A 15362-nucleotide genomic window follows, 5' to 3' on the forward strand; every position below is an offset into this window, starting at 1 on the left:
TGACTTACCAAACGGGAAAGCGCTGGTGGTAGATAGGCACGATAAAAAAAAACACATAAAAACACACACACAAATTTCAAGCCTTCGCAACCCACGGTTGCTTCGTCAGGAAAGAGGGAAGGAGAGGGAAAGATGAAACGATGTGGGTTTTAAGGGAGAGGGTAAGGAGTCATTCCAATTTTTTATTGTGCCTATCTACCAGCGCTTTCCCGTTTGGTAAGTCATAGAATCTTTGTTTTTAATATATTTTTCCCATGTGGAATGTTTCATTCTATATATATATATATATATATATATATATATATATATATATATATATATATATATATATAGGGCTATTACAAATGATTGAAGCGATTTCATAAATTCACTGTATCTCCATTCATTGACATATGGTCACAACACACTACAGATACGTAGAAAAACTCATAAAGTTTTGTTCGGCTGAAGCCGCACTTCAGGTTTCTGCCCCCAGAGTGCTCGAGAGCGTAGTGAGACAAAATGGCGACAGGAGCCGAGAAAGCATATGTCGTGCTTGAAATGCACCCACATCAGTCAGTCATAACAGTGCAATGACAGTTCAGGACAAAGTTCAACAAAGATCCACCAACTGCTAACTCCATTCGGCGATGGTATGTGCAGTTTAAAGCTTCTGGATGCCTCTGTAAGGGGAAATCAATGGATCGGCCTGCAGTGAGCGAAGAAACGGTTGAATGCATGCGGGCAAGTTTCACGCGTAGCCCGCGGAAGTCGACGAATAAAGCAAGCAGGGAGCTAAACGTACCACAGCTGACGGTTTGGAAAATCATACGGAAAAGGCTAAAGCAGAAGCCTTACCGTTTACAATTGCTACAAGCCCTGACATCCGATGACAAAGTCAAATGCTTTGTATTATGGCGCAGTTGCAACAGGTCATGGAAGAGGATGCGTTCAGTGCGAAACTTGTTTTCAGTGATGAAGCAACATTTTTTATTAATGGTGAAGTGAACAGACACAATGTGCGAATCTGGGTGGTAGAGAATCCTCACGCATTCGTGCAGCAAATTCGCGATTCAACAAAACTTAACGTGTTTTGTGCAATCTCACAGTTTAAAGTTCACGGCCCCTTTTTCTTCTGCAAAAAAAACGTTACAGGACACGTGTATCTGGACATGCTGGAAAATTGGCTCGTGCCACAACTGGAGACCGACAGCGCTGACTTCATCTTTCAACAGGATTTTAGATTTATTTTTTCTCACGTGGAATGTTTCCCTCTATTATATATATAAAACAAAGATGATGTGACTTACCAAACGAAAGCGCTGGCAGGTCGATAGACACACAAACAAACACAAACATACACACACAACCAACGGTTGCTTCATCAGGAAAGAGGGAAGGAGAGGGAAAGACGAAAGGATGTGGGTTTTAAGGGAGAGGGTAAGGAGTCATTCCAATCCCGGGAGCGGAAAGACTTACCTTAGGGGGAAAAAAGGACAGGTACACACACACACACACACACACACACACACACACACACACACACACACACACACACATATCCATCCGCACATACACAGACACAAGCAGACATTTGTAAAGGCAAAGAGTTTGAGCAGAGATGTTAGTCGATGCAGAAGTACAGAGGCAAAGATGTTGTTGAAAGACAGGTGAGGTATGAGCGGCGGCAAATTGAAATTAGAAATTAGCGGAGATTGAGGTCTGGCGGATAATGAGAAGAGAGGATATACTGAAGGGCAAGTTCCCATCTCCAGAGTTCTGACAGGTTGGTGTTAGTGGGAAGTATCCAGATAACCCGGATGGTGTAACACTGTGCCAAGATGTGCTGGCCGTGCACCAAGGCATGTTTAGCCACAGGGTGAGCCTCATTACCAACAAACACTGTCTGCCTGTGTCCATTCATGCGAATGGACAGTTTGTTGCTGGTCATTCCCACATAGAAAGCTTCACAGTGTAGGCAGGTCTGTTGGTAAATCACGTGAATCTGGGAGTGGGGCTGAAGGTGAGGCCTTTGGATAGGACAGAGGTTTCGGATTGGGAGAGAGGTTTGGAGGAAAGGTTAAATACTGAATTAGGGTGTTGTAGTTCCAGGTTGTGTTGATTGGAATTTTGAGGTTTTGGGGGGAGTGGAGCTGGAAGTGGGAGATTGAGTAGATGGGAGAGACTGGGTCTGTGTGCAATGAGAGGAGGTTGAGGTTTGCTGGTAAGGTTGTGAAGGGTGAGTGAGTTGCCTTTCCGGAGGTGGGAAACCAGGAGATTGGATAGTTTTTTGAGGTGGAGGGTGGCATGCTGTTCTAATTTGCGGTTGGCCTGTAGGAGGATGCTCTGAACAGCCGGTGTGGATGTGGGAGAGGAAAGACTGAGGACTTTTATTAAGGATAGGAGTTGACGGGTGTATTCATTGGCTGAGTTGATGTGTAGGTGAAGGATTAGGTGGGTGAGGGCAATGGATTGTTCAGTTTGGAACTGGTATAGGGACTGATGGAAAGAAGGGTTGCAGCCAGAGATGGGAACTTTAAGTGTGAGGCCTTTGGGGGTAATGCCAAATGTCAGACAAGCCTGAGAAAATAAAATATGCGAGCGTAATCTGGCTAGGGTGAAGGCATGTTTGCGGAGGGAATGTAAATAAAACTTAATGGGGTCGTTGTGGGGGTGTTGTGAGGGTGACATGATATTAGAAGGTGGAAAGTGTAACATGAGGTTGAAATGAAAATGAAAATAACTGGAGAAAGTAACTGGAGATCTGTTGTGAAAAAAGGCGAAAAAGTGTTGGTTTGAGATGAGCTATGTTGATCCTGTGCTGAACTTAGGTTGGGGAACAATGATGGGTACAAACGTTAGGTAGTTGTGTTGCCACCAAAACACGTTAAAGGATGGAGAAATTCGGGAAAATTTCGAAAAAACTGCGTGTAAATGTATTAAAAGGAGTGGTTTTGTGGTGGCAGATTATGAAAATGTGGCTGACAATTGTCTGGCGAAGAAATAACGACGTTAAAACCCGTGGGAAGTGGCTAAATATTATCAGTGATGTGCGAAAAACGGAAATGGAAATAAAGCGAAAGTTATCAGAACTAGACGAAATGGTTGTTTAATAGGTGAAAGGAACTGTTTGTGGACTAGAAACGGTGGATTTTATAGCGGCGGTAGTGTTGAAAGCGGAAAAAAAATTTTTTTTGGTTATGGTTTGGAAGTGGGTTACATATTATTGAGTATATATAGGCGGGAAAAAATTGTATAGTAGATTACGGTAAAAAGGAGAAGGTGAATACAAAGTGAAATAGTGGCAATATATATATATATATATATATATATATATATATATATATATATATATATATATATATATATATATATATATGCATTATCTGTTTCATACATATGAGCACTGTGGGGTTTATAACCTCCTAGCTGCAACATGAGTGTATATATGGGCAAAACATGTTTTCCGGTCCCTGGTGAACAGGCTGTTGTGCACGACAGGCATGCTGTGTTGGAACATCCAGGGTTGCCAAAGCAACCTGCATTGCAGGCCAGCCTACATCTCAGGGACACAAAATGGTTTTCCAAGCACCAACATGTAGGCGGCCTGAACGACTGGTATGTTGTGATGTACTATTGGCCAAAGCAACCTGCATTGCAGGCCAGCCTACATCTCAGGGACACAAAATGGTTTTCCAAGCACCAACATGTAGGCGGCCTGAACGACTGGTATGTTGTGATGTACTATTGGCCTGCTTTATCAACTTGTTTTGCATGGTGGTTTGTATGTCAGTGGCAAATAAATGAGTTTCATTCCCCTGATGTGTGGTCTACTCTGCATGACAGGCATGTTGTGGGAGCAGTATAAACTTGCTTTATTGAACCGTATTGCAGGGGCTACACATGCTGATGTGCATGGCTGGGGCAGGGTGAGATGGATAGAGGAGTGGACAGCTAGAGTGAGTGGGAGGATCAAATGGACAGTGAGAGGGGAGCAGGGCGAGATGCATGAGGTAAGTGGAAGGTGTAGAGGGGTAGTAGTCATCTGGAAAGGGAGAGGGGCAGATGGAGATGGAAAGAGAGAGGTGAAGAAGGATATGGTCAAAGGGAGGGGAGAGGAAGATATGGTCAGAGAGAGGAGTGTTGGAAATGGACAAAGAGAGGAAAAGGAGGAGATGAAGAGATAGTGACAGTGGGGAGGAGGAAATAAACAGACAGTGGAAAAAGAGATAGACACAGAGGGGGGAGAAGAAGGTGTCAGAATCTGAATCTGAATTTGAATCAAAATTTTATTGTCTCATGACAGACATACATAAATCATTGATTTAAAGTAAAGCAGATTCGTCAATACAGATGATGCATCAAAGATACATACAATGTGTCAAACAAAGAACAAAAACCATCTCAATTTACAAAAATTATTACAAATTTGTTTCATTACTATACAAAGAAATTTTCATCATCATTTAAAAATTCAGTAAGTGAATAACAACATTTTTGCACTATGATGGTGATTAGCCTTATCTTAAGTAGACCTAGTTCCATACTGGGAAAGTTCTTCATTTTTAATATATTGTAAATTTTCACAGCCATGTAATGTGGAGTGTGGGAGTAGAGTTTTAGTGTATGAGATGGCAACAGGAAATTATCTTTCTTTCTTGGGTCATACATATGTTGAAAATTGTTTTCTTAAATTATTCTGGATTGGCATGGATAAAAGCAAACAATTCATAAATGTAAATACATGGAATAGTTAAATTTTTTAAATCCATGAATAAAGGCTTGCTTAGTATTACATATATTTCTAATAACAGCTTTTTGAAATAATAATATTCTATTTACACTACTTGCTATATTCCATATCAGAGTGGCTTCAAAATAGCTGTGGCAAATGACTTGACTAGTGTCAGTGTCACTTGCGTAGGACAATATTGTCATTGCAAGTGGTAGATTGTTTAGTTTGTTTGTCAAGTAGCTAATATGTGTGGCCGCTGTGGCTGAGCGGTTGTAGGTGCTTCAGTATGGAACAACGCTACTGCTATGGTCGCAGGTTCGAATCCTGCCTCGGGCATGGATGTGTGTGATGTCCTTAGGTTAGTTAGGTTTAAGTACTTCAAGTCTAGGGGACTGATGACCTCAGATGTTAAGTCCCATAGTGCTTAGAGCCATTTGAATTTAATATGTGAATGCCAAGATAAATTTTCTTCTAAAACTATTCCCAGGAATTTAACAGATTCTGCTTCCAAAAGTTCCTGAATTACATGGAGATTTGGAAGTCACTTGATTTTGAGTGTTTAGTTTTAAACTGTGTGAGGTGGGTTTTTTCTAAGTTTAGTTTTAATCCACTGACATGAAACTAATGTTCTAAACTATTTAGGGTGTCAATGACTCTTTAGGGACACTTTCAGTGAGTAGAGGTGTGTCATCAACAAATAAAACTGAGTGCAATGTTGTACTTATCAGGTCTGTCTGAAAAGTATCCAACCTTTGATTTTCCCATGCAAAATAGAGACGACAGCACGACACCACTGTACACAGTAAAGGAAGAGACCTTTATGCGCATGCATGAATTTTGTCCCTGCCTTCCTGCACATCAGACACTGCCTGTCAGTTGCTGAGTGAGGTGCTACGTAACATGTTCAGCAGATTACTGATTCTCTCAAGTGACTGAATGTGTTGAGCAAAGATACTGCATCAAATTTCGTCAAAAGCTTGGTGATTCTCAAAGCAAAACAATTTGTAAGATTCAGCAGGTGTTTGAAGAAGATGTGATGGGTGTAACACAAACTAACAGTGGTTCAACTGACTCAAAAATGGCTGCACATCAGTGGAGAGTGACCAGCATTCTGGCAGGTCCCAAACTGCTCAGAGTGCAGCTGTTGTTGAGAGGGTACAAAATTTGGTGAGGGCAGATCGCCATTTGACCATGTGGGAGATTGCCCAAGAGGTTGGAGTGAATAAAGATTCTGCACATGCTATTTTGCATGATGATTGGAACAAGCACCCAGTAGCTGTGAAATTCGCGCCAAAGTTGTTGTCACCAGAACAAAAAGACCTCCGTTTTGATGTTGCACAGGACCTTCTGGACACCACCAACACTGATCCTGGGTTTCTGAACACTGTGATAACCGGAGTTGAGTCATGGGTGTATGGGTACAACCCAGAAACAAAAAGACAGTTGTCGCAATGGAAGCATCCCGAGTCTCCAAGGCCAAAGAAAGTGCAGCAGGTCTGAAGCAAAATCAAGGTGATGCTTACTGTCCTCTTGGATGTCTGTGGAACTGTGCATCATGAATATGCACCGGAAGGGCAAACAGTGACAAAGGAGTAATATCAAGATGTTCTCCGGCAACTCCATGACATAGATCAGAGCAAAGGACCAGACATGTGGACAGCGAAAAACTGGCAACTACATCACAACAATGACCCCACACATTCATCCCACTTTATCCAAAATTTCTTGGCCAAAAATGGAATTACAGCAATTTGCCAACTTCCCTACTCTCCAGACATGGCTCCTCGCAACTCCTGGTTGTTTCCAAAATTGAAGACTCCACTAAAAGGATCCCATTTTGAGAGTGTAGAAGAGATAATATGGAACATGACAACAGAGCTGAACACTATTCCAAAAGAAGACTTCCAGAGATGTTTCCAGCAATGGAAGGATCAGTGGGCTAAGTGTGTGTAAGCACAAGGGGCCTACTTTGAAGAGCATTATGGTCCCAACCCTGTCAGGTACTCGAAATATTTTCTGACTCTTTTAAGACAGGCCTCTTAGTGGTAAATCATTTACATAAAATAAATGTCAGATTTGGCCTAAGATGAAACCTTGTGAGATACCATGTGAAATAATTTTCCATTCTGATGTTACAAATGAACCATTTCAAAGCACTACCATTTATTCTGTATCTTTCTAATCAATGTACCAGTACAGAGTGATTTACAGAATCAAAAGCTTTCATACGGTCATAGAAAATTCTTGTTATTTTTCTGGGATTTGTCCATAGATGAGCAAATTTTCTGACCAAATTTGTTGATGGCACATATTTTACTCTTCCGTTTCTAGAAGTTGAACTCATCTGATGTGACGATATTAGATTTGCCATGAATTTTAGGCCTTGATTGTAAAACCTTTTCTGAATATTTTTGAAAATATTGGGAGAAGACTTACTGTACGGTAGTTTCCTACATCTTTGAGATTTTCTTGAACAATGGCTTTACTACTGCGTACTTTAAAGCATCCAGGAAGCATTCTTCTTCAAATGACTGATTTATTATTTCAGATAGAGGTGCTATTTCAACCCATCCAGTTGAATTTTTATTTTTAAGGAAGAATATTACTTTTTCTACATCTTTAGCTGTAATTCAAACTGAGATAGAATTTGCATGTTATTCTGATTGAAAGCAAAGGACTGGACATGATCTATGTAAACACTTACATCAACACCCACTTTTGATACATTTATGAAAATTTTATTGAAATATTTGATGTTTCTGAGGGATTTAAAATGTTTTTGTCATTTTTCTTAATTTTGGAAATTTGTAGACTGCTGGGTATTACACCAAGTTCTGATTTTACAGCTGACCATACTACCTATGATTTATTTGTATAGTTCAGATTGAATATTTTGTGTGTCATTTATTTTGATGCATTTACCATCTTTCTAAATATAATCTTATGTCTTTTCACATTGTTCATAAAATCTAAACTTGTATTACTTTCCAGTTCATTATGTAACTGCCTTTTTCTGGTAATTGACGCTTTTATCCCAGCTTTGACTGTTATTTTTTCATGTCAGACTGCATTAAAAACATGCAAAAAACTCTCAAGATATCTGTCATAATTTTTAGAACTTGTAGTACAATGATCCACTGACCAATTTACTTCTTTCAACCCACAATGGAACAAGTTTATATTTTCCTTACTGAAAGATCATTTGATGCAGGTTTTTCTAATGGCTGGTTTGTTTATTTTTGGTATCTCCAAAAACGGTGCAAAATGATCTCAAATACCTAAATCAATGCAGAATTATTTTGAATCACCAAGTGAATAATTTCTCAGAATGTAATCTATGCAGGTAGCAGTTTGTTTACTCTCTCTTGTGAATTCTGTGAAGTTTAGATTGAAACCAAATGCTTGAATCAGATTGATAAATTCTGTTGATTCACTGGATTTGTTTATTGTATTTGTGCAAAAATCAGCAGCTATTGTAATGCTTTTCTTTTGATCTTTTGTGAGTTTCTGTAAGAGACTCCTCAGTTTAAACTGAAATATTTTTGTTACCTCTTTACTTGGAATTCTGTACATCAAAAGTATCACAATATTTTGTAATAATTGTATACAGCAACTTTCAAATATGTCCTCACAATTTAGAAAATTAAAATCATCTCTTACTTTATATGTTTAACAATTTTTAATTAGTATGCAGGAACCCCCTTGAATTTTATTAGTTCTACAAAAGCTACCGGCTACAACACAGTTCTCTAATGTATCAAGAATTTTGATGCAATCTTTTGTTAGCCAATGTTCTTTAGGCAAAGAACTGATGTATCCTTCTTCCGATCAAGAAAATTTGTAGATAGTTAATTTTTGCTTCTCTGCCATTTATATTTTTCATGTGTAAACCATTTATATTGAAATGCATCAAAAATGTGTCTTCACTGTTACCTATTGTTTTAAGACTTTCTTAACGTATTTTTACCTTTTATTCCTTTACGCAGCTTGTCACTCCACTCACACACATTTAGTTTCCCTTATTGTTTATAATTTTGCAAATTTCAGTAAACGTCTTGGTGAATTTTGCTGACCCTAGTCTGTTCAAATGTAGGCCATGTTATGTCAAGCAATTGGTGGTTATAAATTTATTTTGATCCACAAATACTGTTCCTAGACTGGTACACCATCAATATAAGTGTTGAACACATACACATGTGAAGCTGTGGGCAAAAATTCTAGCACATAAATATACATTAATGAGAAAGAGGCCAGCAAAAGAGTGAGGGGAGGAGGGAATGGAACAGTGAGACATTAAAATACATACTTACAACCCCAATAGCTTGAACAGCAAAGATGACAATACTGAAGAACTGAGGCCATCCATAAGGAGGTGCAAATAGCACCCGGTCCGAAATGGGAGGTATGTCCTGGACTAGGTAGTACAGAGTAATGCCCAGGCCAACAGTCATGAAAACATTAGCAGTCATGGATACTGGCACAAGCCACTTTAGGCTGGGTACCCAACCAAGCAGGATAAGTGGTGGTAGTGTTCCTGCTATGTACCAGCGCTGATCTGATGATGTATTGGTGTAGTGCTCCACCACCTATGAAACACAGATAGCCAATTCAGTCTCCTGCATTAATCCAATGATATTTTGTATAGATGTCAATTGGTACCAAGTAGATTACAGTAAAATCATAGTTTCAAATCGATAATTGTAATATGAGACTGTGTAAGAACATCTTAATATTAAACCATCACATTACATTTTTATAATAATGGATGGTTATAGCTAAACTGCCAGTGTTCCGATTGTTACAGTGGAGGCTTTACATGTTGCAGGCCACTGAAATGGTGTAGGTATGTTCATTAATCAGTATGATCACAGAGTATGCTGAAAAAATAATAGTTCCTCTTTTTGCCACCAAGTGAAAATCTGACTCTGTAAGCAGTCAGAATGTGAAATATTTCCTTTTTGAAGTCATTATACTGTTTGTCACTTGGCAACATGTGTTGTGACCTGACTATTGGTGTAAGGATTAAGAAGGTAGAAGTTTTCCACACGAAATGCAACAGCTATTGAGAAGAGAGACCATGCACTGCTGGAAAGTTGTTTCATCAGAATGGCTGCAATAGCAGCATTGCATTGCAGGAATATCACCAACAGAAACAGCTGTGAAGAGGCTCCATGTCAATAAATTGATTAATGAATATGATCAAGAAATTCGAAGAAAGAGATAAATTAGGTATGCAGCAGGTAGAGAGTGGTGGCCCATTTCTGCGGCAGTTGTTGATGAAGTTGCTGGAACTATAATCAACCATGAAGCATATGCCTCAGATTCTGAAGCCAGTGCTCAAGTTGCATCATGGAAATTGCCTCTCCTCGGGTCAAAATCTCAAAAACATTCTGGCACATTTCACACTGATATCCCTATAAGATTCAGAATGTGCACAAAATAAAGCCCCAAGACAAGCTACAATGCCATGACTTTGCACTTTATTTTTTTGTACACATGGAAATGGATGACAAATGTCTGGGGAATATTTTTTGGATGGATGAGGCACATCTCACTGTGCATGCTGCCGCGTATACACACAACTGTCACATATGGGATTGTACTCTGCCAGCTGTTGTAGAGAAACAGACACTGCACTCAACTTAAGGGACTGTGTGGTGTGGTGTGGTGTGGTGTCACAAGTTCCTTCATTTGCAGTCCAATTTTCTGTGAGGAGATGACATCTTGCAAGCTATTTAGGTGTGCAGTGATGTCTGCATGTTATATGGACTCCTTGTGCAAGAGGTGATTCCAGCTGTGTCCACACCACTATTTTCATGCAAGATGGGATGACACCACATGTCAGTTGGCAGGTGAAAGATTTTCTTTGTGAAACTTCACTAATGACCACAACATCTCTGGACAATTTCAAGGTGTGTGGCCTCGCAGATTGCCCAACTTAAATCCATGTGACTTCTGGTTGTGGGAATGTCTGAGAGACTGTGTCTATCAGGGATGTATGCAGACTACTCCTGATCTGAAAGATAGCATATGATGCCACATTGTTCTGATTATATTGGATGTGCTGCCAGCAACTGTCGACCATGCCATGTTGTGGATGCAGCATGCTGCTGAGTCGAGAGAACAATATGGCAGTGCAACAGTTGCGTGCCGATAGATCATAGACAAAGATAAATCAAAGATGATCGAGTCCAAAGATATGGCACTTTATGCCAGAGGTGCCACAGAGCCACTACCCCTGCCACCCCCCACAGCACAGCAGAGGGAAGCTTTATCACTCGAACACAAAATCTTCGTGCCAGTGCGGCGGTTGAAGGTGGCGTCCAGTGTGAAATGTGGGCATGTCAGAAACCGCGCTGACAGGGTCATGTGCATTGGACTGCTGAGTAGGAGGCAGAACATCGCTTGAAGACACGTCAGTGGCGTCAGCAGGCGGGGCAGCGGAGATGGCAAGCAGAAGCGTCAGAATGCAGGTCGGAGAGGAACCACACCAGTTTTAAGCAGTTAACGGAAACTGTTTGAGGTTGTCCATTGAGATGAATTATGAACGTATTCACTCAGCGACGTAATATGTGGTGAGGGGCCCAAATAAGGTGGTTGCAATGCCACTGGCATGGAGTCATTGCACAGCATCATGAATTCACATGCTGCCAGGTCCATCTGAACGAACACCGGTGGCATGTTATGAGGGCGAGGTGGATGGGTTCATAGGCAAGCGACACATGCATGCACCAATTCCACAAACCAAAGGTCAATGGCATCAGCTGACAGTGCATCCTCCATGAATTCTGCTGGCAGGAGGAGTGGCTCTCTGTATAGGATCTCTGCCAGCAATGCATTCAGGTCCTCCTCATGGGCGGGGTCTCGGACCATAACCCACCATGGCACATGAGTGGGGCTTTTAGAGTTCGGTTCCATCGTTCAACCAGGCCATTCACCTGCGGGTGATAGGCCGTAGTGAGGAATTTTGCTACACCGCACAGCTTGCACAGTCGAGCAAACATTGTGGATTTGAATTGTCGTTCCTGATCAGTAGGGAGCGAAAGAGGGCAACCAAACCTCGCCACCCATGTGGATAAGAAAGTGCGAGCAATAGTTTCTGCTGTTATGTCAATGAAAAGGACTGCCTCACGCCAACGGGCTATGCAGTCAATCACAGATAATGTATATTTGTACCCCTCGGAATGGGGGAGCAGACTGAGCATGTCAATGTAGACATGCCGAAGGCATCCTCTTGGTATGTCAAACTTGCCTAAAGGAGGCTGCACACGTCTGCCGACTTTACTATGTTGGCATGGGACACATGCGTGGGTCCAAGTGTGGCAGTCATGCCACATGCTGGGCCAGATGAAGCATTCAGTGACTAGTCTCATCATTGCCTACGTTCCGGAGTGGGCTAAGTTGTGTGAAGCATTGAAGATCCCCCTCCGAAGAACGGATGGTACCAAGGGACGGGGGGAGCTCAAACATCGCAAATGACTGGGGTCATTGACCTGGACAGGACAAGAGGTTGGACAGCAGGTGAAGACTCATTGTCCAAAACTAATTACTTTGTATCGATGCCTTTGGTCTGCAGTCGGGCCAGATCATCTAAGTTAAAGGGTGCGGTAAGCACCGAGATACAAGATAGATAATCAGCTACAACATTCTCTGCACAGAGGATTTAGCAAGCATCTAAGGAATGTTGGCAAATATAGTCCATATGGTGGAAACGTCTTGGCGGAAGGTCCTTCACCGGGTTGCATTTGGTGTCCACGTGAGGATTGTGATCAGAGTAGATAGTGAAAGGTCACCCCTCGAGGTCACTCTGGAAGTGTTTGATTGCCTCATAAATCACAAAAAGCTCGCTGTCAAAAGACGACCACTTACACTAGCTCCTGGTTAGTTTTTTTTTTTTAAAAGAAGCAGAGCGGCTGGGTGGAGTCAGTGGTGTGGTGTTGTAGAACAGTGCCCACAGCTGAGTCACTTGCATCAGTTGTAATAGAAACACAGGCCTCAGCATCAGGGTGGGCAAGTGTGGTGGCTTTCGCAATGGCAGTTCAAAGATTATCAAATGCATCGAGCATGGGTTTGATCCAGTTCAACTTACATTTCCCTGTGGTATTTTTGCCAGAAAGGGCATCGGTGATGTCCAATTGGATGGAGGCAGGCTGAGGGGTATGGTGTCGATAAAAGTTTACCATACCAATAAAACGACAGAGTTGAGCATAATATTAGAGGAAGCGGCAGGGTGAGGATGATTTCTACACGAGAATCCATTGGTCGGAGGCCGTCGGCCATGACGGTATGGCATAGGAATGTTAATGATGTAGAACAGAGTTGAGATTTATCATGGTTGATCACCATCCCATTGGCCATGAGAGCCGAATGGACTGCATCAAGGTGAACCTGGTGTTCCTCAGCAGAGGAGGTAAACATCAGAATGTTGTCCAGATAAGCAAAATCAAAAGGCAGAGGTAGCAAAATGGAATCAGTGAACCATTGCCAAGTCTGTGCAGCATTTTTCAAGTTGTAAGCCATGTAACAGTATTTGAATAGGCTTCAGAATATCTGGCGGGTGCATAGGAATTTGGTGATACACCTTCAAACAATCTAAGACAGAGAAGAACTTCGAGTCATATAGTAATAGTGTGAAATCCTGGATATGAGGAATGGGATAGTTATCAATAATTGTCCAAGCATTAAGGGATCTGTAGTCCCCGCACATGTGTAAGGAGCCGTCCTTTTTAGGAACAAGGTGGATAGGTGAAGACCAGTTTCTGTTGGATGGTCGGAGCATGCCTGATGCTAATAAATCCTGAATGATTTCTTCTGCGTGCAGAAGTTTGGAAGCGTTAAGTCACCTAGTTTTGTAATGTATACATGGGCCATCCTTGGTGCGGGTTCTAAGACAAGTGCCATAGCTGATGGCCGAGTGCTGTGAAGGGTGGCAGGCAGGAGGGGTGGCGGGGTAGGGGGCGGGAGGGGGGGGGACGAGAGTGGGGGCAGGTGCGGCAACTCGTGAACAGGCCGATGGCCACCAAAACAACCACGCTGGTGTCACACTATTACAAAATGATGACACTGGTAATATTACTGATCACAATGTCACTTTTATGACTCTCGATGAGACAATTTCTCAGTTCTCACTGGGAAACATTTTTTCAAATAGTGAAACTGGATCGCGCATCAGCAAAAATTCTTTGATTATTTGCTCACGATGTCATGAATGCAAGAACAGGAAACAGTTCATGAAAGAAATGTAAATACTAGCAAGACACACAATTTAACACAACTCATGCAACTAATAATACAACAATTTACACAGCAGTTCACAAGACATCGGGAAAATATAGGACAACAGTTTACATAGCAAAATCAGGCATTTAACAATTTCAAGAGTAGTATTAGTCAAAAGTTCAGTGAGGTGAGCAAAACTATAAGCAGTGAATTGTCTGACAAATTATCTGAGACGTTCACAGAGCTTGGTAAACAACTAAAACAAGAAATAATTACCAACATGTCCCGCAATATAAATATGTTAACAGAAAAAGTAACATCCATAGGCTATAAACAAGAACAACTTGCAGGTGAGTTACAAAACCTTAGTGAAGCATATTCTCAAATTCAGGAGATGCAATCCCAAGTGGGTGCGCCGGTAAAAACTGTGACAAATGCAGTCAGTGAGCTCCAAGACATATGTAAAAACCTACCTAAAGAAATACACAAGTTGAGTCTAAGAGTAGACCAGTTAAGTTTAGAATCAGAATTTGACAAAAAACAGAGAGATAAGTTATGTGCAGATGTAAAGGAAATAACTGAAAAAGCTGAAGCTAGGGCGCTGGATAAGAGCAGAGCACCCTTGCTGAAAAGCTAGTGTCAGTGTGAAAAACTTATGTAGATACTGCAGAAGAAGCTCTAAAAGAGAAAGAAAGCCAACTTCTAGCTAAAATAGATTCGGGTTTAAAGACAGCAGAGGAAAGATTATGAGGCAGTGTTGCTAAAACTACTGACATTCCAAAATAACATTGACAGAAAACAAACCCATGCTTTTAAAGAAGGTGTATACCTTCCCTCATTACCCACAATACAGGGCTAGACCACTGAAGGAAAATAGTGAAGGATTCACAATGCAACAACACTTGCCAGCAGTTGCACCTGTTGAGAAAGCACAGTTGCCATGCACTATGCCACAAGCGAACATAAACACACCTGTCACTGACAGTGCTGCATGTTTGTCAACTTTACTTGCAGATGAGGGATTACTTAGGCATCAACAATTTCCGATATTTACCTCTGAAGGGAAAAGAAGACACCCTGTGGTCTTTACTACAGCATTTCGAAATGTTTTACCTCGCACCTGGACCGAAGCCCAGAAAATCAGATTTGTTGTTGGAGATACACAGGGTAACATTCTGCTCTGGGCTACAGACATGGCAGAATGTTGAAACCAGTATCTCAAGTAGCTGTCTTGAAAATTTTAAAGAGCTGTCTCCCTGCCCATATTAGGGAAAAACTCATTACCATTCCAGAACGTGGCACCAAATACTTTCTATCTGCACTGGACTCAATTGATTTGATATACGAAGAGAGACCAGTACAACCAAAGCCTGTTAATATGCCAATAGTGCAACGGAGGTTTACAGACCAACAAGTAAACAATGGATTT

At 41.3% G+C, this 15362-nt stretch overlaps 1 protein-coding gene across 1 annotated transcript in view; it reads right to left on the bottom strand.

The window, feature by feature from the left end:
• The window catches only part of LOC126096660 (proton-coupled amino acid transporter-like protein pathetic), a 177939-nt gene that overhangs the window by 89336 nt on the left and 73241 nt on the right, over positions 1-15362 (bottom strand). Inside the window, exon 5 of the mRNA XM_049910589.1 lies at positions 9025-9300. Within this exon, the coding sequence (XP_049766546.1) occupies positions 9025-9300 (276 nt within the window). The remainder of the gene's footprint in view (positions 1-9024; positions 9301-15362) is intronic.

Source organism: Schistocerca cancellata, chromosome 1 (assembly GCF_023864275.1).
Source record: "Schistocerca cancellata isolate TAMUIC-IGC-003103 chromosome 1, iqSchCanc2.1, whole genome shotgun sequence".
Lineage (NCBI taxonomy): Eukaryota > Metazoa > Arthropoda > Insecta > Orthoptera > Acrididae > Schistocerca > Schistocerca cancellata.